The sequence below is a fragment of the Xenopus laevis genome, chromosome 9_10L (genome assembly GCF_017654675.1).
Source record: "Xenopus laevis strain J_2021 chromosome 9_10L, Xenopus_laevis_v10.1, whole genome shotgun sequence".
Lineage (NCBI taxonomy): Eukaryota > Metazoa > Chordata > Amphibia > Anura > Pipidae > Xenopus > Xenopus laevis.
Window position 1 is genome coordinate 440,296 of NC_054387.1, and position 23,709 is coordinate 464,004.

Here is a 23,709-nt window from a genome sequence, read left to right on the forward strand (position 1 = left end):
GAATTTGCCCCTCTGTCTCTTCCTAACTTAACTCACTTGTACTTAAAGGGTTATTCTTTCCATCCCATAGGCTGCCCCCCTACAGCAGCCTGGTACATTATACATTGCCCTGCCCCCCTCACTGCACTTTGTCTGCTGCAGATTATACTGTGCACCCCCACTAGTCTGGGACACATCACTGGAGCCCTCCAGCAGCCCAAAAACTCATCATCACCATGTGCCCCCCCCCGCTCAGTGCCAAGTGAACAACCTGTAAGAATTGATACTGCCCCCCCCCAATATCAGCCCAACACCCCAGTGACCCCTGACAGTTGCACCCTATAGGCGACCCCCAGCAGCTCACTAAATATGAAACACACCCAGCGGGTGCAGCAGTAGAAAATAGATGTATAAACCCTACACCGGGGATAAGTACAATAAAGAAAAGGTCCACAACGGAATTTCCCCACATGAGTTTTGGCAAATCCTTCTCTGAATCACTTCTATATAATTGCACTGGGGGGGGGGGCAGAAAGTGAAGCAAATGGCTGGTGCCCCAAATAGCTGAGAAGAGAGCTGAAAGAGGCGGGCCCCTCTTGCGAGCGCCGAAGCCTGCGGCCAGCCTGAACAGCCGAAAATGCGGAAGTGCCGAAAAGCCAAACAGCCGAACTCCAGAAGCGGTGAAAAGACAGAAGCTGCGAAAATATCCGAAGCTGAAGTCCTAAAGCGGCGAAAAGACCCAAAGTCATGAAAGGAGGCGAAGTTTAAGTCCTGAAGCCACGAGTTCTACTGAACACCAATTTGTGTGTTTTTTTTAATCCCCCGGCCACCAGTGTATTATTTTAATATTCTATAGGCCCCTGCCACCAATGTTTTTTTTTAAAAAATATTTTTTGGGGCCCCAATTTTTTTTAACTTGTAAAGGGGGCCCTGGCGCCAATGTTTTTTATAAAAAAAATGTTTTGGGGCCCCAATTTTTTTTAACTTCTAAGGGGGGCCCTGGTGCCAATGTTTTTTTAAAAATATTTTTTTGGGCCCCCAATTTTTGTAAGGGGGGCCTGGCGCCAAAGTTTTATTAAAAAAGATTTTTGGGGACCCAATTTTTTTTTACTTGTAATGGGGGGCCCTGGCACCAGTGCTTTTTAAAAAAACTTTTTTGGGGCCCCATTTTTTTTTTAACTTGTAAGGGGGGCCCTGGCACCAATGTTTTTTTTAAAAAAATAATTTTTTGGGGCCCCAATTTTTTTAACTTGTAAGGGGGCCCTGGTGCCAATGTTTTTTTTTAAAAAAAAAATTATAAGGGGGTCCTGACCATCAATAGCTTTTTATAACTTGTGTGTGTGGGGGGGTTATTTTTTAGCGCTGATGTCTGTGTGGTCTTCTAACTGTGGAGTGGGCGCGCGGGGCCCAGGGGGCCCCGAAAATATTGTTGTACGGGGCCCTGTGATTTCTAATGGCAGCCCTGCCTGTATATGATCACATGAAACACACAGTGAGTAGAATTCCTGCTGAACTGACTCACCTGTAACTGTACCTGACAAACACACACACACTGTAACCTGTGCTCCCCTCTACAGATTAGGCTGAGGTCCCCCACAAACTGCAGCAGCCTATAGAACAGTCCTATAGGTGGCGCTCCTCCAGCTGCTCCTGGGGACAACAATCTCACAGTCCAGATGCCCTGGCTGTCCTCCAGCAGCTCACACCTGCACCCAGCATTCAACTGGGGGACCTAGCACCCACCAAACAAGCTGGCAGATCATAAGGCACATCACTGCTGGAACTGCCCCACAAAAATATGTTCAGAGGGGCCCGGCCTGCACAGTAAACCCCTCACCTCTGTCGCTGCCCCCCACGTGCTGTTGTAGGAGAGCGGCTGGGAATGGGGGGATTTTATTCATTCTACAGGAAGCCCCATGGGGTCTCATACCTCTCAACATTTAGAAATAATAAAGAGGCACAAACACTTTTGTCCACACTGATTTTATGTCCACTTCCCTAAATACCCACTGTAGGGCACATGCAAAGATTCTGGGAAATTTAGTCTCCTGGTGACAAATTGCCTCTTCTTCGGGCGACTAATCTCCCGAAACGCCTTCCCACCAGCTACAATCAAAATCACCGGCGGGATGGCACCGGGAGCACTTCATTTCCAAAGTCGTCCAAAGTTTCCTCACGAGGCAACTTCGGAAAATGAAACGCTCCGAGTGCCACCCCACCGGTGATTTACATTCTAGCTGGAGAGAAGGCTTTTCAGGAGATTAGTCGCCTTAAGAAGAGGCGATTTGTTACCGGGAGACTAATCTCCCCGAATCTTTGCATGAGTCTGTGCCCTTACCCAGGTTGGCAGGTTTGTGGGGGTTCTAGGGCGGTGCTTTATGTGTTATTCCAGTTTTGCTAATGAAGGTGAAATTGCTCTTTAGGGCAGAGACACACGGTCAGATTTGGGGAGATTAGTTGCCCGGTGACAAATCTCCTCTTCTTCGGGGCGACTAATCTCCCTGAACTGCCTCCCCCCGGCTAGAATGGAAATCGCTGGTGGGATGACACTTGTAGCGCTTCGTTTTCTGAAGTTGCCCAAAGTTGCTTCACGAGAAAACTCCGGGCGACTTTGGAAAATGAACAGCCGCATGTGCTTTAGTGCAGGCGACTTTTCATTATAGCGGATGGGAAGACATGCAAAGGCAGTTTGGGGCGATTAATCACCAGGCGACTAAATCTCCCCGAATCTCCTGGTGTGAACTAACCCTAAGGTGCAAGTCTCAGTTCCCCCAAGAGACCTGCTTATCCTATTGGTTACAATTGTATCTCAGAGTCTCATTCAGTTTGGGAGTTTATGTAACTTGTTTTCTGGCTGTACTGAGACCAAAGGGCAATGTGAGACATTTCAACAGGAATCCGGGACAGGGGGCTGAGCTGTCAAAATCGGGTCTGTCGTGTGGAAATCAATTTCAAACAAGTGAAATCTTTTAGCAGGAGAGGAAACATTTAACTTACAATAGAGAGGTAAGTTTTCTTTTTTATTGCAACACCCAGTGGAGGAGCATTTTGTGGGTTCCCTTGGTGCTAGTGTTGCCACCCCACCCCGTTAATGCCACATATTGAATTCACATTCTTCATGGCTAATTAGCAATTCATTTAGATGCATGCTGCAGACTCAACTGATTTATATGCAGCCATGCAAGGGGTGAGATGGTAACCCAGCTGGTAACCCTATAACTTACTTAACTCTCCTGTCCCCTCCAGAATGCAGAGACCTGCGGCATTTCATTTATGCTCTAAAACTGCTCTACCCCCTATTGACTACGTGGTGTCTCACAGGATCACGTGACCAGACAAAATTGGGACCCGGAGCACTTGTTGTTGCCCCTTTGTATTCCAGCCTCCCCCTGCAGCAGGGGTGGAACTACAGAGGAAGCAGACCCTGCGGCTGCCGGGAGCCTTATTCATATACAATTTCAATAAATACTGAAAATGAATTTGCTGTCGGACCCAGTAATATCTAGTTCCACCCTGCAGTCTCTTTACAGACTGTCGTATTCCCCTTAGCTGTCACATGGAGGCGTGACTGGGGGTGGGATTAGAGATGGACACTCCCCCTGTGTGATGTCATTCTCTCCTGCCCGTAACTTGATCACGTGCTGCTGGTGAAATCACGACTTCCTCATAGTGAGTCCATTGTAGGCAGCAGTGAGTTGCGTCAGAGAGACTGCAAAGGTGAGTGTGAGCTGTGTGCTCCTGGGAGTGTGGGATCTGCCCTTGTGTAACATGTATACAGTATGCCAGGCATCTATGTGGGTACGTCTTCTTGGCTGGCACTCAGAATTTAACTGCCGCCTTCCCTTATGGAGCCATTGGCCGTGTCAGGCCTCAGCTGTAGCCACTACGTCACTAGTTTTATTCTATTTAAAGGGCAACATCCCCAGAATTTCTGCATAATGAAAGAAAATGTCATTCTAAGCAACTTTCCAATAAACATTCATTAAATGAAACATCCGCAAAGTTCTCTGCAATTGCCCTCGAAAGTGTGAAGTGTTGCACTGGCCGCTGGGACTTCTCCCGGGTGGGCTCTTGTCTGGGGGGTGGGACCTAGAACATTAACTCATTGCTCCCTGCTCGTCTTTTCATGCATTCCTGCCAGTGAGACTGGCACTACATGAAAAGACAGGAAAGAGTTAATTCAGGAGTCAGTTGTGGGGTCAGGGAAAGACAATGTTATTGCTCAGGAACAGCAGGGCAGTCCCAGGAGGCTGCTAATTGTACAGAGGATATGGAAGAGCGAGACATCATCGATTTACCCAAAACAACTGGGGATAGAGAGGTTCTGTCTTTGTGTATCCTACAGCTTGTACTAGCAATAATACAACCCACACAAAAACACAGCTGCCCACACACAATTAGTCCTGAATCTGTCTCTGTGGGAGCTGCCACACTGCTTGCTCAGATACCTATGTTTCCATGCAAGTGACAGATTTGGATAGATTAAAGGGTGGTTCACCTATAAATTAACTTGTAGTATTCTAATTACAATTGGTTTTTGTTATTCGTTTGTTTACGTTGAACTCTTTAGATTTGTGTGTTGTGGCGGCTCTCCAGATCCAGTTTACCCTAGCAACCAGCCAGTGGTTTAAATGAGAGCCTGGAATATGATTAGGGGAGGACCCGAGTAGAAAGATAATTAATAAAAGGTAACAATATTAAAATCGATAAGATCTTACAGAGCAATTGTTTCTTTGGCTCCAGGGGTCAGTGACCCCCCATCTGATCGCTGTACAGAAATTTTAAAATGATTTAAAAATGAGAAGTGAAGATCAACTGGATAGTTGGTTAAGAATAGGACATTCTGTAAAATACTAAAATGGAACTTTTAAGCAATGCATCTCTTATAAATGTGGATTGCAGTGTTTTTTCTCAACAAAAGAAGGACGTGTTTTTAAAACTGTAGAATTCAAAGTGGGGTGAGGTCCATTTGCTAATAAATCAGTAGCCCAGGTTTTAAAAAAATAAAAAGACTTTATTAAGAAGCCTATTGGGTTTGGTGCCTAAATGGGCACTTACTGATAGGCCGTGTTTGTAAGACCTTTTAGTGGTCGGTAGGCCCTTGATATCCGATTGTCTGGGGTAAGGATTCAGTTCTATTGAGTGTGGCTCAATTCTCAGGAATGGGATTTGACTGGAGCAGGGATTCTTTGCATTCCTAATTGTGTTCTTCGTTTGAGTGCATGCAGGTGGCACAGTGCTTTGCAGAAATGAGAAATTATCATTAAGTACTTTTGGCTCCACTGGGAGTCAGCGACTGTAGGGTTAACTGAATACAGGAAGTGCCTAGACAGTACATAGACAGTTGGGGTCACTGACACTGTGACCTTCAGTCTAAAACCGCTAATATCTCTGAAACCACAAAATGAGATGAATGCAAATTGCAAAAGAATGAGTGAATACATTTCCATCCGTTCATATTTTGGGGTTTAGAATCCTCTTAATGCCAAAGTCACAAATTGCTACAAAACACAGGAGGAGAGACGCACTCCTCTCACTCTCTTACCTTGTCTGCCCCTTTCCTTTCTATTTTGTGCCTGTATGCCCTTATTTTCCTAAATACTTGGTGTGTCGGGAGCCAGCAAAACTTTGTCTAGGGGCCCCGCCAACATGGTCCCAATTGGGCCCCACATTTGATAGGACCAGCCCTGGCAGGGCATACACTTAAGGATTAAAGATTAAAGCTGCCGATATCAGTCATTAAGACCAATTTGGCAGCTTATTTGCCCGTGTGTGGGGGCATGCCGACGGGTCTCCCCCCATCAAAATCAGATCAAAAATTGTCCAGATATCGGGCAGGTTTGATGATTTATTTTGGCAATAGAGGACCCATTGGCTAGTTGGTCCAGTCCTCGCCCCGTCGGCTTCCTTTGTTGTTATCTGATCATTTGGCCCTAGGGCCGATATTGCCTGCCTTTAAGGGGCCCATAGCAACCAATCAGATTTTTGTTTTCTAACTTGTATGTGACTGTTGAAATCTAATTGCTGATTGGTTGCTATGGGCAACATCAATGTTGATAAATAAGCCCTTGAGTGTGTCATGCTGAGAACACTATGTCTGTGACTTCCACCCGTAATGAACTCTTGTGTTTGTCCCTCTTGCATTGACATAAACTGCTAGGCCACATACATGACTGCGACAGCCCCTATACTCAAAGGACAACTATCACCAGAATAAAATATTCAATTACAAAGGCAAATATTAAATCAAGCCTATATATGTAAGATATGATTCATTTATTTAAAAAAATGCAGCTGCTTTTGTAAACTGTGACCCCTGATGCAGCAGCTCATTAGAAGGCGATTACATTGTAACTATAGTATAATAAATCGAGTATAATGTGCCGGGATAAAGCAGATAAATAATCACCGCACGCACTAGTGAGAGGAAGAGTTTTATATTACTGTGACATTTAGATGTGTGAGAGTAGTGAGCTGAGCATGTTACTTGCACCAAAGTCACCGTCACTAAAAGAGGGGTCTCATGTGTAACCAAGATCAGGCCTGTTTATTGCTCCTAATTAACACTAAATAACTGAGGCCGTATCAAAAACAACTTGTAATGGTAGAATGAATGATTTGCAATGTATACAGTGTAATGTAGTAATGTTTTTGTCTATAAGGAGTGCAGTGGTAAAGTCTATTAGATATTGTTTCTCTTTGGTGATCTGCCTGCGGCTATTCTAGAAATGTTCTATATATTATATATATATATATATATTTGTTCCTGCATTACAGTCAGTCTCCTCCTCCTCCTCCTCCTCATTTACTGGAAATGAATGTGACACCAGGAACTCTGTCCTATAAAATGGAATCCACTTAGTGACTTTATACAGAGACAAATTTGGCTTGTTCCTTCTTTCTACCAGACGTTGCATTGCTGCCTATTTGCAATAAATCTGTGTGCAAGCTGCAGTCCCTTCCCTGCATTGCAACGTGATTGACATATACTGACAGACAAATGATCTTTGTGCTGAAAGTTGCGCTGAGGCTGTTGCTTGTTCTGCAGTTTTTTCTTTCATATAGTAACATATATAAATAATATACCCAGGGCTGCCCTGGGAGACTTTCCTGCATGGATTTCTATCTATAAATGGAATTAAAGGAGCAGGTATGAGAACTAGTCTCAGTGGGATGCAGATTTCTCCACTGCTTTCTCTGTAGCGGCACCTTCCAAACACTCTTTTCACTTTACTTCCTTTCATATTTTTACACCATTTTTTGCTTTCCATGTTTTAATTTTGACCATTTTTCCAAAATGTAAGTTGAATGCTCTGGTGTGCGAGTGCAGCGGCTCAGTGATCCGGGTGCAGATTCTGTTCCAATTTGCAGTTCTGTGAGTTGATCCATTTCTCGTAGTAAGTGTAACTATTGTATCAATTCTAACAGCAACACTTGTTTCAGATTCACCAGAAATAAAGACTTTATCCAATGACTTCCTATTTGTGACCATTTCTCTTATATTGAAATATAAAGTGTCATTTTTCATCTTCTAAAGCAGCTCTGGGAAGGGGGGGGTCAGCGACTCTATAATTGTTCTAAATGGATACATTTTAGTTGATACATTTGTTATGTTTGTCCCTGCTGATCAGAATCTCTGGGTTTCATTACAGGCAGCTGTTAGACTTGATACAATAGTTACTGATACTCCAGAGATGCTGCTGAGAAATGGATCAACTAAATGTTGTAAAATTGTAACAGTTTACAACCTGCACCTGAATTACTGAGCTGCCAGACTCGGGAACAATAAACTTTAAACTTGGATTTTGGAAAAAATGGTAAAAATTAAAAAATGGAAAGCAATTGGAAAACGTTTATTTCTGGTGAACAATTGAACTGAAAAAAAGTGTTTGGAAAGTGAACAACCCCTTAAGGGGGCAGAGAAACACGCTCAGATTCGGGGAGATTAGTCGCCTGTCGACAAATCTCCTCTTCTTCGGGGCAACTAATCTCCCTGAACTGCCTCCCACCAGCTAGAATGTAAATTGCTGGCGGGATGGCACTCGGAGCGCTCACTACTGGTGCCTCACTGGGCAACTAATCTCCCTGAATCGGAGCGTGTGCCCTGACCCTTACTGAAACTCAGAGATTCTGCTCAGCAGGGACAAACACAAGAAATGGATCATATTAGAACAGTTTAAAGAGTCGGCGACCCCCCTCCCAGTGCTGCTTCAAGAAAGACACAAGTGGGAAAAATGAACTAGTCAGAGTCCTCATTGTTTCCTAAAGAAAATGCATGAAGATGACTTTGTGGGAAAAGTCCTGGTTGTCATTAGTCAACAAATCATTTTTATACCTAGATTGTTGATAAATGTGCCCCAAAGGCTGAAAAGTGTCCAAGCTGCTGCGTTCATGTGTGCCCCATTCATGTGCAAATTCAGCTGCTTTTGGTGTGCTGTTAGCTTAAGGGTTAATTAAAGAAAAAGGTACTTGTATGTGTGAATACAGCAATTTAACCGTTTTGTATCATTTTTTTTTTTTAAAGCTATCTGGCCCACACAATGGCGCAGTGGAACCAATTGCAGCAGCTGGACACCAGATACTTGGAGCAGTTACACCAGCTCTATAGTGACAGCTTTCCAATGGAGCTTCGGCAGTTCCTTGCCCCGTGGATTGAGAGCCAAGACTGGTGAGATTCCTCAGACAAGTATTAGTTGGGTCTTTAGTTGTGGCTTTACACATTATAGTAGTGGATCCTTATTCTTTCCTTTATTTCTAGGGCATTTGCGGCCAGTAAGGAGTCTCATGCCACATTGGTGTTTCACAATCTCCTGGGGGAGATAGACCAGCAATACAGCCGATTTCTGCAGGAATCCAATGTACTTTATCAACACAACCTGCGACGGATTAAACAGTTCTTGCAGGTAATCACAGCTGTCTCTTTCTATATGTACTCATGGAATTAACACAACTGGATCAATCTCCTTTGACTTTTTTACTGATTTATATCTGTTTATTAATATTAATTTGTCCAAAGTTCCCTTCCTACTGTAAATCATGGTGGGAAGGGAACACTGGACGTTTTGTCGCCCCATTCTGGAGGAATTTAAGTGCAGGACACAAAGCCTCTTTTGTAGCAGTACCCTAACAGAATGGATTTTTTAAATTTAATTCATTTAACAGATTAAACATATACCCATATTATTTGAGAGATTGGGCATTTGGATAATCATGTTTGTTGGTATTGCAGAGTAGATATTTGGAGAAACCCATGGAGATTGCTCGAATCGTAGCCAGGTGCCTGTGGGAAGAAGGGCGACTTCTCCAAACGGCTGCAGCTGCTGCACAGGTAAGGACATATAAAGTAACGGACAATAAAAATCGTTCAGTGTTATTTGCTGCAAAACCACGCTCGACCCTTGAGTAGCTGTGTCCATTTCCAAAACTCTTAAAGAGTTTAAAACTCCCATAAATTCGAAATTTGACTAGTCAAAATTTATTAAAAAAAATAGAATTTTGTAAACTCCAACAAATTTAAGTGACTCATATGATTAGGGGGCCCATAGCAATCAATCAGACCCTTGTTTTTGTTATCTAACTTCTATGTGTTTGTTGAAATCTAATTGCTGATTGGGCAATGTCACTGGTCTCCAACAAATATGCCCCTGAGTATTGCTTTTTACTCTCTTAACATTGTTGATTTGTTGATTTTATTTTTAAACTGGGAGCACTGCATGCAATCTTTCATCGTCATTGTTATCTGTGCATTATTGCTAATGATCACCAAAGATCCAGCAAATGTGTTCATATGACAATCATTCCGTGTTATTCAGCAAGGTGGGCCGGCGTCACACCCCAATGCAGCCGTGGTCACTGAAAAGCAGCAGATGCTGGAGCAACATTTACAGGACGTGCGGAAAAAAGTTCAGGTACAAAGTGGATCTTATTTATCCTTGGCCCTTAAGTTAAGTTCCAACTTATTTGGCCAATTGTTTCTTTAAAAAAAAACAATTTGTGTTGCAGGACCTTGAGCAGAAGATGAAAGTTGTTGAGAACCTTCAGGATGACTTTGATTTCAACTACAAAACTTTAAAAAGCCAAAGTGGTGAGTTAAATAGATTGTAGGGTCCCAGTGTGTTTGTGTGTGAGCACCACCGAGCGATTTTCTTCTTCCCGTTCTTCATTCTTCTATAACCTTGGGCCAAAGTGTACACAGTACAGTGACAAAGCTGGGTTGTTTTTCTTAAACATTGGCTTTTTACTCTAATGGGAATGGGATTGCTGGGGTGCCTAACATTTGCCACCCCCAGCATAAGGCAATTAAGCATTAGCAATTACAGTTTGGTTCATTTATAATATAGTGTGTCAAATCGTATTCTTTTCATTAGCCATTATGTTTCCCTTCACTTTAAATGACACAAATTCACTACATTAGCTACATTAATGGGGTAACAATCGTCTTTACATCTGCCGTTAGTAGGTGTGTAATGATTGCATGGATCATTTAAGATTAGTGTAAGATCAGTAAATTTGAAATAAAAACACAGGCGGGTTTTAATATTTCCGATGTTTCATCTGGGCAGGAGATTGGATGATCTTGTGCTAAATGCTGATGATCCCTTTGACCATGTCCCAGTAAGACTAGTGGGATATGTTTAAGGGATTCTTTGTTGCTAGTCAATATCTTTGTTTCGCAACTCTAGACCTTTCTGAGCTGAATGGCAACAATCAGTCGGTCACAAGGCAGAAGATGCAACAGTTGGAGCAGATGCTGACGGCATTGGATCAGCTGAGAAGAGTAAGACATCACAGTCTATATCATTTCTAACTGCTATTCTTAAAATAGAATGTACCTTAATCTGCCTAATTCTATCTACCTCTACCTAAATGTAGTTATTTGCTTCTTTTCCAAAGACTATTATTAGTGATCTTGCGAGTCTCCTGTCAGCCATGGAATATGTTCAGAAGACACTGACTGATGAAGAGCTTGCTGATTGGAAGAGAAGGCAGCAAATTGCCTGCATCGGTGGACCCCCAAATATTTGCCTTGATCGACTTGAAAACTGGTAAAGGGCCATCATTAACAACTCGTAAGAGCTGGAAGTAAGCCTGGTTCTATGTGTGTGTGTATGTCATGTATGGGTGTAACACTAAGCTTAGCCGTCCATGGTCTAATCAGGTATGTGTTAGTCCAGTCCTCCTTTTGGCTCCCATACACAAGCCAATAAACCAATGACTTGAGTAGCTGAACGTGAGGCTAAGCAGTCAGTACAATAAGGTTATGGTTTTGTTGCACAGGATAACTTCCCTGGCAGAGTCCCAGCTGCAAATCCGTCAACAGATCAAAAAACTAGAGGAGCTACAGCAGAAAGTTTCCTATAAGGGGGACCCCATTGTTCAGCACCGACCCATGCTGGAGGAGAGAATTGTGGAATTATTTCGAAATCTCATGAAAAGGTGACTGTCTTTCTTCTAATGCAGGGATCCCCAACCTTTAGAACCCGTGAGCAACATTCAGATGTTAAAGGAGTTGGAGAGCAACACTAGCATGTAAAATGTTCTTGGGGTGCCAAATAAGGGCTGTGATTGGCCATTTGGTAGCCCCTATGTGGATTGTCAACCAACACCGAGGCTCTGTTTGGCAGTACACCTGGTTTTTATACAACCAAAACTTGCCTCCAAGCCTGGAATTGAAAAATAAGCATCTGCTTTGAGAACACTAAGAGCAACATCCAAGGGGGTTGGAGAGCAACATGTTGCTCACGAGCTACTGGTTGGGGATCACTGATCTAATGGCTGACCTAAATATTTAATGTTGGAGTTACATTGTCATTTTTCCTTTTTTCTTTTATACAGTGCGTTTGTAGTGGAGAGGCAGCCGTGCATGCCCATGCATCCTGACCGACCCCTCGTTATCAAGACTGGAGTACAGTTTACTAACAAAGTCAGGTTCGTTTTATATGGAACAGGTTTGCAAAACTTCTTATTGATCCTGTGACACCAGGGCTCTATTTGCCTTAGGCTTATATGTACATAGCAATGTTTGTATCGGGATTTCTTTTTAAAGCGTATGTTATGCAGTGCGCTATTGCTTTTAATTTACATGACATTGTGTGTTTCATTGCAGGCTGCTGGTGAAGTTCCCAGAGCTCAATTACCAACTGAAAATCAAAGTTTGCATTGACAAGTAAGAAATCTTCACTGGTAACGGATTTCATGTGCTCGGTTGTTACAAATTGTACTTTGTTTTGTGTTGGGTGAAAGGAAAACACCGGAAATGTGATCACATCTTGGTTAACCAAGCTGAATAATGTTACAGTTACAGGTATGGGATCTATTATCCGGAAAACCCGTTATCCAGAAAGCTCCATATTACTGAAAGGCCGGCTCCAAATAATCCAAATTTTTAAAACTGATTTCCTTATTCTGTGTAACACTTGTACTTGACCCCAACTAAGACATAATTAATCCTTATTGGAAGCAAAACCAGCCGATTGGGTTTATTTAATGTTTACATGATTTTCTAGTAGATTTAAGGTATGAAAATCCAAATTACGGGAAGATCCGTTATCCGGAAAGCCCCAGTCCCATGCATTCTGGATAATAGCTCCCATACCTGTACATAAAATGCCTATACTTATCTAAAGCATCTACAGTAAGCAAACAAATATTAGAAGATACTTTCTAAAGGAGGAATAAACACAACACTATTTATTTACACATCCCTATTTCTCATCTATTCATCAGCATAAATATCCCATCAATCCTCTGTCTTGCTATTGTAATTCCCAGAATCTGCTTAAGGCTATGGACACGCGTGCAGATATGTAAAGCATTTTTAGCGCGGTTGACTGCAACATACATACACTATGGTAGTGCGCCACTGCCGTTAGCGTATTTACACAGCGGTCGGCTTTTATTTTAAAAACAGCGGCGTATGGCCTGTTACAGGTTTGGAACTTATCTGCTTATGAACTTGACTGCAATTGCTTTATCTCTAGTGGAGGTAATTAAATACCCAAAACAACCAACCAAAGAAATTCATCTTCAGTAGGAAAATAAATTATTAGCAGCTTTTGGACCACCAAAAAAGGAGGGACACGAGACAATGATTTTCATGTGAGGTGTAGCACAGGGCAGTGTGTTATTATGGAAATATTGTAGTATATTTTTGTTCTTGTGCTCACAATAATATATAATGAATGGCATTTTGTGTTTTGCAGGGATTCGGGTGATGTTGCTGCACTAAGAGGGTGAGACATTTATATGTGTGTGTGTTTTTTTGGTTAGCCTTTAACATACACAGTGGTAAATAGCAAATGAGTCCTGTTGTATAAGTAAATCTATTGTATGAAAAATCCCATTTCAGATAAACAGTGATGTGGTAAGAAAAACATTTGCATGCAGTCAGCAGGAGACAGATACAATCTTGAAACTTGGCATTAAAAAAAGTGTTTCACTGTAAGAAAAATATGCTGTGCGTTTCCTGAAGAGGAGAAACATATTTATGTGTGTGTTACCTCCACTGTGCAGCATAATTAGCTAAATGCCGGCCATGCAAACAGGCCTGGGAGTTGTGGCATATCTGATCAATTGCCCAGCGGTGCAGCCTGTCTGACTGTCTCTTTCTCCCTTGTAGTTCCCGCAAGTTCAACATCCTTGGTACAAACACCAAAGTTATGAACATGGAGGAATCCAATAACGGGAGCCTGTCTGCTGAGTTCAAACACTTGGTAAGGAAAGGCATAGAGCTTTGGGCTTCATTTACAGACAGCACAACCCTGGGCCAGAGTCAGCAGCAGTGGGCATGGACTGTACTGACCATTGCTTGCTGCCTCTATATAACCTGCACATCTGAATGATGCATGTATTTAGAGTGCACCAGCTGCTACATGGGCCAAAGAAGTCTGCTACTCTGGGCATATGGACTTATGTCTGCTCTATTGCCCTCTGCACCTCATGCTCAATTTTCTAATCCAACACACAGTAAGCGCTAGTGCACAAATGTTTCTTGACTGAGCACTAAGGTCCATGGTTTTGCACCCCTTGGTGGTTTAGCTCATGTCCAGGATATATATATATATATATATATAAAATAAGTCATAATTCCAGTAACTTATGAACTATGTGTATAGTTCATAGAACATTGTCTTGTGTAGCGCATTCTTTTTGCATTTCATTCCTCAGAATGTAAAATATTGTAATATAAGCTGGTAAAACCTATTTGTGTCAATCAGTGTTCCATTATTGGATGTTATTTTTTGCTTTTTTTCCCTGCAGACTTTGAGAGAGCAGCGATGTGGAAATGGGGGAAGAGCAAACTGTGATGTGAGTGTAAAAACTGTAATAATGTTCCACTTTCCCAAAGCAGAGGATTTATCCCAGTGCTTCAGTCAGTGTCAGCATTTTATATAGAGAGTTGTTTCTCTGCCTTGTTTGTCTAATTTGGTCTGGCTCTCTCCTCTTTCCCATCATAACATTTGGGAACAATAAAGGGAAAATTCTCAATGAAATAGGGCCAAAAAAATACTTACCTGTTAGGGATCAGTTTCATACACTGTAATGGCGGATTCAGTGTTGGACTGGCCCACCAGGATACCAGGAAAAGTCCCGGTGGGCCAAAGTGTCAGTGGCCCCTTGTGCTGCTAAACATTTGGCCTATTTCATGGTCATTTCCTATTTCTATGAGAAAAAGAGGCTAAATAGATGGCATAATGGATTGTAGTATGTAAAGAAAAAAGACTAGGAGAAAAGAGGTTGAGTGAGGAAATGGGCCCCTGGTCTAAGGTTTTTGGGTGGGCCCCTGGTGTTCCAGTCCGAAACTGGGCGGATTTGGCGTGTAGCTAGTATAAAAAAAAAAATACACTGACCAGGATGTTCTGTTGATGCCTCCATCATTATGCTTCTTATTAAAGGGCACATGTTGATGCCTCCATCACTATGCTTCTTATTAAAGGGCACATGTTGATGCCTCCATCATTATGCTTCATATTAAAGGGCACATTTTGATGCCTCCATCACTATGCTTCTTATTAAAGGGCACATGTCAAGAAAACTGCAGCCAAGGATACCTTTTAGTCTGTATATTCATTTAAACAGGGTTTCCTATTAGAATGAAAGACATTGATTCACTATAGCAAATAAACTGTCCCAAACACATTCATGACACAACTCCATAAAGTAGTTTGGTGACTAAAAGTGTCTCCTGTATTTACTTTATTTTGAAGGCCTCCCTTATAGTGACAGAAGAACTCCATCTAATCACATTTGAAACTGAAGTTTATCACCAGGGGCTGAAGATTGACCTGGAGGTATGAAAATAAAGGGGTACTATCCTCTAATACTATTGGCTTGTTATTTCCATAAAAGTAGTTCTTTACTATTTTCTGTTAGCCGATATTTCATTACGTCTGTGGTGTTTTTATTGATATAAGAACTTGTCAGTTAATGCTGCCTATCTATGGGCAGGTTATTGGCCAATGAATGCTGTCTGCAAAATAACCAGATCACACAGGGCAGCAAAGAAATTTGGCCAGGTACATAAAAGCAACTGATACCATACTTCATCTGTTTCCTTTTACTATAGACTCATTCCCTGCCTGTTGTGGTGATTTCTAATATCTGTCAGATGCCCAATGCTTGGGCCTCTATCCTGTGGTACAACATGCTGACCAACAACCCAAAGGTAGGACTATAACCATCCATGTTTGGTAACCGTGGGGAACAGTCTTCTCGTACTTATTTTACTTTTCTTCTGCAGAATGTTAATTTCTTTACCAAGCCCCCGATTGGCACTTGGGATCAGGTGGCAGAGGTGCTGAGCTGGCAGTTTTCCTCCACCACAAAACGAGGCCTAAGTATTGAGCAACTAACCACACTGGCAGAGAAACTGTTGGGTCTGTATTCTGTACACTTCCAGTACAATAGAAGAAGCCATGTTGTCACTGCTACTATGTGTTTCTTAATAATCTTATTTTCTCTAACAGGTCCGGGAGTCAACTATTCCGGATGCCAAATCACCTGGGCCAAGTTCTGTAAAGTAATTTTTACATTTTACTTCAAGCTTTAAAATGATGTATCATAGGTTAACGTTAAACTTTTGACAAAGAGACCTACCAATCCCTCTACATTGTCTAATCGTATCCTATAGACCTGAGCAACCCATGGTATCATGGCAAACTGATTGCTGTCCATGCAGTTCTGTTTCAAAAGGAGCCCTATAAGGCAGTGTATTGACCTCAGGATAAATTTAGAAGAATCTGGTGCAACTACCCTCTAAAATATTGGGCAGGCAGGGTTTCTGAGCTGATATCTTTATTAAATGTGCACAATTATGTTGGTGGGCTTATGTCAATCACATTGCAATGGGGTATTTTCCTTTCAATGTAGTTTGTTGTGGTAATTGGCCACTGCTTAACATTGCCATTGTATTTCTAGGAAAATATGGCTGGCAAAGGGTTTTCCTTCTGGGTTTGGCTGGACAACATCATTGACCTTGTGAAGAAATATATCTTGGCCCTTTGGAATGAAGGGTGAGCATTACTTACTGAACTCTTACTTACTGAGCTCATTTCTAAAATGATGTTTCTCTGCAAATTCTGCTTGTATGTTGGGAATAGGATAAACTAATCATTTTTGGTGTTCTTAATAGGTATAATGTGTATATTTGTGATCTACCAGGTATATTATGGGCTTCATCAGCAAAGAGCGTGAGCGAGCTATTCTGAGTACCAAACCCCCAGGAACTTTCCTGCTGAGATTCAGTGAAAGCAGCAAGGAGGGAGGCATCACCTTCACCTGGGTAGAGAAGGACATCAGTGGTAAATATATTTTATTTTTAATATTAAACTTATGTTCTCACTTTGAGAAAGGCTATAGGATTAGCCGAAACGTCAGTTATTTATTTTCAATAAATTTCACCGATTTTTTGCATCTTAAGACCTGTGAGTGCTCGCCTTTTTCCAGGATATCTCAAATGTTAAGTGTGTTTGTATTGCGATTTCACACCCAGGTAAGACTCAGATTCAATCAGTGGAACCCTACACCAAGCAACAACTAAACAACATGTCATTTGCTGAAATTATTATGGGATATAAAATCATGGACGCTACCAATATCCTGGTGTCCCCTTTGGTTTACCTGTATCCTGATATTCCTAAAGAGGAAGCCTTTGGAAAATACTGCCGCCCAGAGAGCCAGGAGCACCAGGAGCCCACAGACCCAGGTAGTAGTTGATTTTCCTAGTTATACTGTAAGTCCTTGCTTCTAAAAGCTTTTGATAGTATAACAATTTATACTGTATAATCACAGATAATGGTTCCCCAGTGGCTCAAACAAAATGGTGCAAGAAAGAAGCAAACAGTGGATTCTGTGTGTATTAGTCTGGAACACATTATTATTATTATTTAAGAATGACGGTGTTGTCTAACTTACCATTTAGCTTATCAAGCAGTATGTAAAACATCTTGGCTTGAGTGATGGTATGTAGAATACTATTCTAGAGATGCTGATTCTGTGTACTTGGTTCCAGCTAGACAGCCCTTGTACCCTGAAAAGTAGGGTTTACAGAAAAAGTTATTTAATATTGACACTCAAATTAATGTATTGATAATACAAGTGCAATGCTCTACATTCCTAGGCACTGCTCCATATCTAAAGACCAAGTTTATCTGCGTTACCCCGTAAGTATTGCTGGGTTTATATACACATATACAATGCAATGGTTGCAGAGGGGCTCCGACGTGTAGCAAATCTGAAATGTGAAATTGCTGTTGCATCTGCTTGTTTAGCTTACCCTAACCTTCTGCTGAATGCTCTGCATTGTGTCATATTACCTGAGCTGTGGTGCTGTTGGGCCTATGGGCCATTGCATGCCTACCTTATATAATATTATGCATGTCTTTGATGTAATTTATGTTTTATTTGCCAGGACAACATGTAGTAGCACACTAGATTTGCCAATGTCTCCTCGGACTTTGGATTCTCTGATGCAGTTTCCAGGGGAAGGGGCAGACTCCAGCGCTGGAAACCAGTTTGGTAAGATTGTATCTTCCTGTAGTACAATATGTCATGGATGGACAGTATGAATGACCATGTGTAAATGACTTGAGAAGACTTTGCTGGAGGCCAAGGCTGGATAAGATCACCTGGGAATGAAAGAATAGCCAGGAGCTCTGCAAATAAAATGTAAAACAGGGGTGGGGAATATGTTAATGTCATGTAGAGGGCTAATATGGACAGGGGGAACACAGGGAATGATAAAGGCATCAGGTGAATTATGTGGATAGAGCTGGAGTTTAGAGAACATTCAGTGCGGGCTTATGCTATGAAGACTTGAGATGATCAAGCATTGGTTTCTTTGTAAACTACTGTTTTAGCAATTGTTTAGAAAATTTTTCATTATATTTAACTTTTCTTTTGCCTAACACCCTTCCTTTTTCCATCCACAGAGACCCTCACATTTGATATGGAGCTTACATCTGAATGTGCATCTTCTCCCATGTGACCTGCTTCTTCTCTTCATTTGTCCTATGTTTCTCCGTTGCCAACTTAGGTTAGCATGTAAAATGCCTTTTCCAGCCTTCACTTTGGACTTGCTGCCAACAGTCAACAATTGCAGCCATTTCTATGTTAGCTACACTGATTGATGCCAGAGGCACCTGTAATACATTGTAATTGTGCAGAGCGGAGAAGGGAGATGTGCGTATCAATTTGCAGCAGTATAAACTATTATTTTGTTTTTCTATATTTCCGTTTATTCACAGTAGAAGCTCTCAGAGTATGCTGAATTACTCATTTATTTGGGCAAAGGGGGAAGTATTGCTTCTAGTGGCAACACATACAATATATTTGATTTTTGAGCTAATAAAACATTTTGGGGGGAAAAACATGCACAAAGATTGCAGCTGAAACATTTGCTTGATTTAATCCGACTCTTGTCTCTCCATTGGAACCCACAGTAAGCAAGTGCTGCAGATAAAGTGCTCATGTTAGAAATGCAGTCACCGTTGAATGAAACTTTCCCAGAATTGGCAGCTGGGCTGTAGAAAAGCAATGGTGACACTTTAATCCCCTATAAGGAAATCTAGGAGATAATGTGAGCTGTGTAGAATACTCTTTTCCAATGAAAGCTTTCAGGGATGAGAAAAGAGCAACCTGCAAGTTCCCATTCAGTAAACATGCTCGTTCTATCAACAAAAGTATCTGTATATTAATATTTTACTGTATCTATTTATAATTTCTTAAAGGTGCAATCATTGGTGGTGTCGAGAAATACACACATTTTTATTGTTACATGAAACTAACTTTTGTATGCATGTCTTCAGATCCGCTTGTTTGTTTTTCAGCTGCAAGGTTACATTTGTGGGAAAGTGTTGGATACTGTCATTTCCCAAAATGATTGAACCACATTTACGATGTATATAACAAATATCATTGTAGTGCATCTATTACCCAGCTATGCAAAGGCTTTCTGTCAGAGCTGCCATTTTTTTTCTTGTTATATTTCTTAATTCTGCTTTATTGTTATTTACCCATGTGGAGAGAGCACCACAGTGTGCATAAAGCCCCATATGTAACATACAATGTGATACAATGTGTCCCTCCATATAGTGCTGGAAGGCTGCTAGGTTCGTTTTTTTTTTAAGTGTCCTTTCTTTTAGGTGCCTTTTAAGGAGAAGGAAAGGCTTACTGACTGGGGGGTGCAATTATGCACCCCCAGTGATTATAATGGGCGTCTTTTGAGATTAGCAATTCTAAGACATTGGGACCCTTCATAGTGATTAAGCCATTCCTTGTCCTTTATACTACAAGGGTGTCCCTATCTGGTACCCTAGGCTGAGCCAGGAGTGGGAGAGAGTAACCTCAGGCTCTTGGGAGTGATCAGGGAGTGTGATAGTAAACAGACAGCCTTCATATTACTGCTTATATCACTTCTTGTAGAGCCCCCTACTGACTATCGCATTACTCATGAATTGGAAGTTTAGCACTTTTGCAGCCTTTTTTGAAGGTTTTTAGATGCTGCAGGAAAGCCATTGCGTTGCTGCATTCCCTGTATATATTGCACTGCTTTAAACAAAGATAAATGTGTAACTCCTCTGTTTCCACTTCAGAATGATATTATTGGAAGAGCTCTTTCCCTTGGAACAGAATCCGAGCCAATAATTATTGATATAGAAAGAGAGAGGGGACAAGGGGCATCAAGCATTGGGCAGTGCAGGGCTTCTCAGACCAAAGAAATTTGTAAAACTTAAAAAACGACAGAAATAATGCATGCCATTTACACAGCTTACAGAATAAGCAGGACATACACTACAATTTACCCATTTTTATCAAAGTGATCCATTTCATATTCCAGCTAAACTGTCAATGTGGCATATGGCAGTGATGGGACGTGAATAACACTGGCTCAGGGGAATGTTCCTTCTATCAGATTTGTTCAGTCCAACTTACTGTTTGTTGCTATGCAATCTTATTGGTTTATTTTTATAGCTCCCAACCACACGTGTCCCTTTAACAGAATTACTTCTTCCTCCAAGCCTTAAAGAAGCAGCTTTCTAAAAGTTTTTCACGGAAAGCCGAAACGGTTTGATTTTCCCATTTGACGGATTTAATATCTGATGGTTACTGCTTCACCAACAGTTTCAGGTTTCTATTTTCATGAAGGATTAGGATGGGTGATGGTGCTCAGTGCTTATGTTGAGAGGCACTCAGCACTAACATCCAGTAGAGCAGAATGGCATGTGACTGCTCATAACAACACGTCCTGCTGGCTTGACATGAGCAATTAAAACTTCTTGACAGGAATGTTGACTAAACCATAACATAGATGAAGACTGCTGTGGTTCCTTCAGGACTTCCCAATTTGGTCAACAAGTTTCCTTGACCCCAAAAATCTGTATTTTAAAGTGACGGTGTGCGTGTTTACGTCTTTTCCTAACTATGCATTCCCCTTATACAGCAGGTTATCTTTAATCGTTTCTAAGCTTTGTACCTTTCTTAGTGGAATTTCTTTTTCTATCTGTTTCTACAAATCTTTATCCTGATGCTGCCTAATTGGCAACTGTAGATAAAGTATTATTGGCCAACACATGTTTTGCCACAGCCTAGAAATTTCATATAAAATGTGTCTGCTCTATATTCTGCAGCTTTCTGGGATTATTATGATCTCTAGCGCCATCACATGTTCTAAAGTGGCATAGGGAAAACAACCAGTATTATAATTTTGTTGTTCTGTAACCAGTTATGCAATGTTCTACATCAGTATTTTATTGACTGTGTCTAATGTGTTCCTGTGTAAACTGCTTATAATAAAATTCTTAATAAATAAAGGCCTAAAACACATTTGGATGGACTCTTGGGAGTTTTTTAGGCATTCTCTGAGTGTCAGGCAATTTGCTACAAGTCTGATAGTGAGTTTCAAAGCTATTTTCCAGAATATTTGGGGTTATTCCTGAGGGGAATATTTATAGATGACCAACTAGAAACAAAGCAGAGGTTCTTTTCTATGTTATGGGCAAAACAATTCATTCTACATGATCACATTATGATCTTCCTAATTGGCGCCTGCAAGATTGAAATAGTTAAATGTAAACAAAGCCTACACAATGGATATAGAAATTCTTTATACTGAACTTACTGTAGCAGTAGCAGCAGCAGCATGGAGGGTTCAGTCTTTTCTCTTCGTTCTAACGGACTGCTCATCAATGTTTTCTATTGTTAAAGAACACAATAATGTTCAATAAGAAGTCCTTTTGGTTTGGAATTCGGCCAAATCCTTCTGCCCGGCCAAACCGAATCCACACATGCAAATTAGGGGTGGGGACACAAATTGCGTGACTTTTTGTCACAAAACATGGAAGTAAAAAATGTATTCGGCTTGGTTTGTTTTTCAAAACGGTTTTTCTTGACCTGAAAAGAGGGTTAAGGGGTAGTAAAAACACAGTCACATACAGTGACACAAAGCTACTCCCAGTAAGGGCTTCCATTGAGAAACAGGCAGGGGGAGGGCTTTCTGACAAAGAGGCAGAACTTGGGTGGATCAGGGGCGTGGCTATATATGCTTATGAGCCCCACTGTTGTCTAGAGAACAGGGTTGCCAGGTTGGTGGTTTTCCAGCCAAATCGGGCTACTCATTTAAACTCCAAGTGAGTTTTGAAAGTACAAATTAAACAAGGTAAGGATTTGGGATACTTTTTGGGCTGGTTTGTACTTGAAACCAGCCAAAGCTTTTTCTTGGCCTAATGTGCCGAACCCAATGCATGTTGGGTAATGTAGTCTTTGTTGAACAAGTCAATGTAAGACTACAATACCCAGCATGCAATGGGACTGAGTTGTGTAGAAGTGGGGAGTTAGCAGATTTTGGCCTCTGTACCCCAGTCTCCCGTCACTCTTAATCATTCTCACATTTTACACTGATTTTCCTCAATTTCAGACAATTTGGGGGCAAAAATCAGCTGGCCACGAAAATGTCTAGAGGTTGAGCTGTTTTACCAATATTGAATGACATTGTGTATTAATTAGGGACCCCTATACCTCCTGGGCCCCCTCTGTAGTTACCCCCCCCCCCCCCGGTGACAGGCAAATCTCTCCCATTTTGCTTCATGGAGAAATTTGAAAAAGGCTTATTTTCACATATATTGATTAATGTTTTAGAAATTTTCACTGCACATATTGAGCTTTTTTTGGGCTACTGTTGAAGTGCCTCTTGGCCGGTTTGGGGCTGGTTTTTAGCCGACTTTGGCTGGTTTTGGAAATGACACCTGAGAACGTTGTTAGAGTAGGACTCGTTGCCACACGTTATACTATAAATAACCGTATAATATAGGACTAGGGTTCAACCTTTGCCGGTGACTAAACCTGAACAATAGGGGCGTGGCAGATAGCATTGGGGGTGGAGCAGTGATCTGGGGGTGGGCATGATGACATCAGAGGCAGGCACAATGATGTCACTTATATGCAAATGGCTGCATTTCTGTCCAGTTTTTGCAATGTTTTAAATCCAGTTGTCCATTTGGAACCCACATGGCTGGAAACTGTACCCCTTTGTATTGTGCCCTGTAAGCTCAATCCTTTAACAGCAGCTATGGGATCTATTATACAGAAATCCGTTATCCAGAAAGCTCTGAAATACAACATTTGCTCATTTAGAAAAAGGATTTCTTATTTTGGATGGATTTGCTTATTTGTGTTTGTTTAATAAGAAGAAATGAAGTGAAATAAAGTGTGTTGCGATGTAGTTGATTTTCAGATATTCAGATTCCTGTTTGTCTGTCACAAGGCTGAGAAAGTTGAGCCCGGAGCAGTAGAGACCGGAGTAGGCCAAAGAAAAAGCCAAAAAGCCGCCTATAACATCATGTAAGAGTCCAGTCACAATGTTGCTGCTGAACTAGAGGCGGGCAGGAGAGTCACGTGACTGGGGCAGTACCTCACGAGTCCCTCATAGTCTGACAGAGATTAATAAGCGGGAGATGCTGCTGACTCAGGACATGCGCGTTCTCGTTTGCGCGCTCGCGCGGCCGACTGGTAGTTAAACGAAGAAGCCAAATATGTGTTTTCTAAGAAGAGATGTAATTGTTTGAGCGCAGGGAATTGTGTTTTTCATTTTACTGACTGACTTAATAAGCCGCCAACACCAAGAGACGCTGCGCAGTTTGAGCAGACACGTGAGGCGAGGCGGGGCTGTGGGCGTGGCTCTGGTGTGGGCGGGTACATACAGGAAAGGTTTGAGGGGAGATACGGGAAGAGCGCTGA

The 23,709-nt window shown here is 41.7% G+C and overlaps 1 protein-coding gene and 1 long non-coding RNA gene across 3 annotated transcripts; one reads left to right on the forward strand and one right to left on the reverse strand.

The window, feature by feature from the left end:
- The first annotated feature begins 3,539 nt into the window (after positions 1-3,539).
- stat3.1.L (signal transducer and activator of transcription 3, gene 1 L homeolog) lies at positions 3,540-21,300 on the forward strand. Of its 2 annotated transcripts, none has more exons than XM_018234637.2 (24): positions 3,540-3,696; positions 8,504-8,647; positions 8,738-8,882; positions 9,209-9,307; positions 9,792-9,887; positions 9,982-10,063; positions 10,662-10,756; positions 10,873-11,024; positions 11,257-11,415; positions 11,815-11,907; positions 12,086-12,145; positions 13,182-13,211; positions 13,598-13,691; positions 14,239-14,286; positions 15,186-15,269; positions 15,545-15,643; positions 15,719-15,854; positions 15,945-15,997; positions 16,396-16,490; positions 16,639-16,778; positions 16,970-17,182; positions 17,597-17,639; positions 17,888-17,994; positions 18,408-21,300. In XM_018234637.2, exons 2-24 carry the CDS (start codon positions 8,520-8,522, stop codon positions 18,461-18,463), a joined length of 2,307 nt encoding a protein of 768 aa, XP_018090126.1. In that variant the 5' UTR covers positions 3,540-3,696; positions 8,504-8,519; the 3' UTR covers positions 18,464-21,300.
- Positions 15,140-22,492, reverse strand: LOC121397899. Its single transcript, XR_005964020.1, has 2 exons — positions 21,596-22,492; positions 15,140-17,506 (listed from the first exon to the last, which is right to left on the reverse strand). It is a non-coding gene; the product is annotated as an uncharacterized LOC121397899 (long non-coding RNA).
- Positions 22,493-23,709: the final 1,217 nt, after the last annotated feature.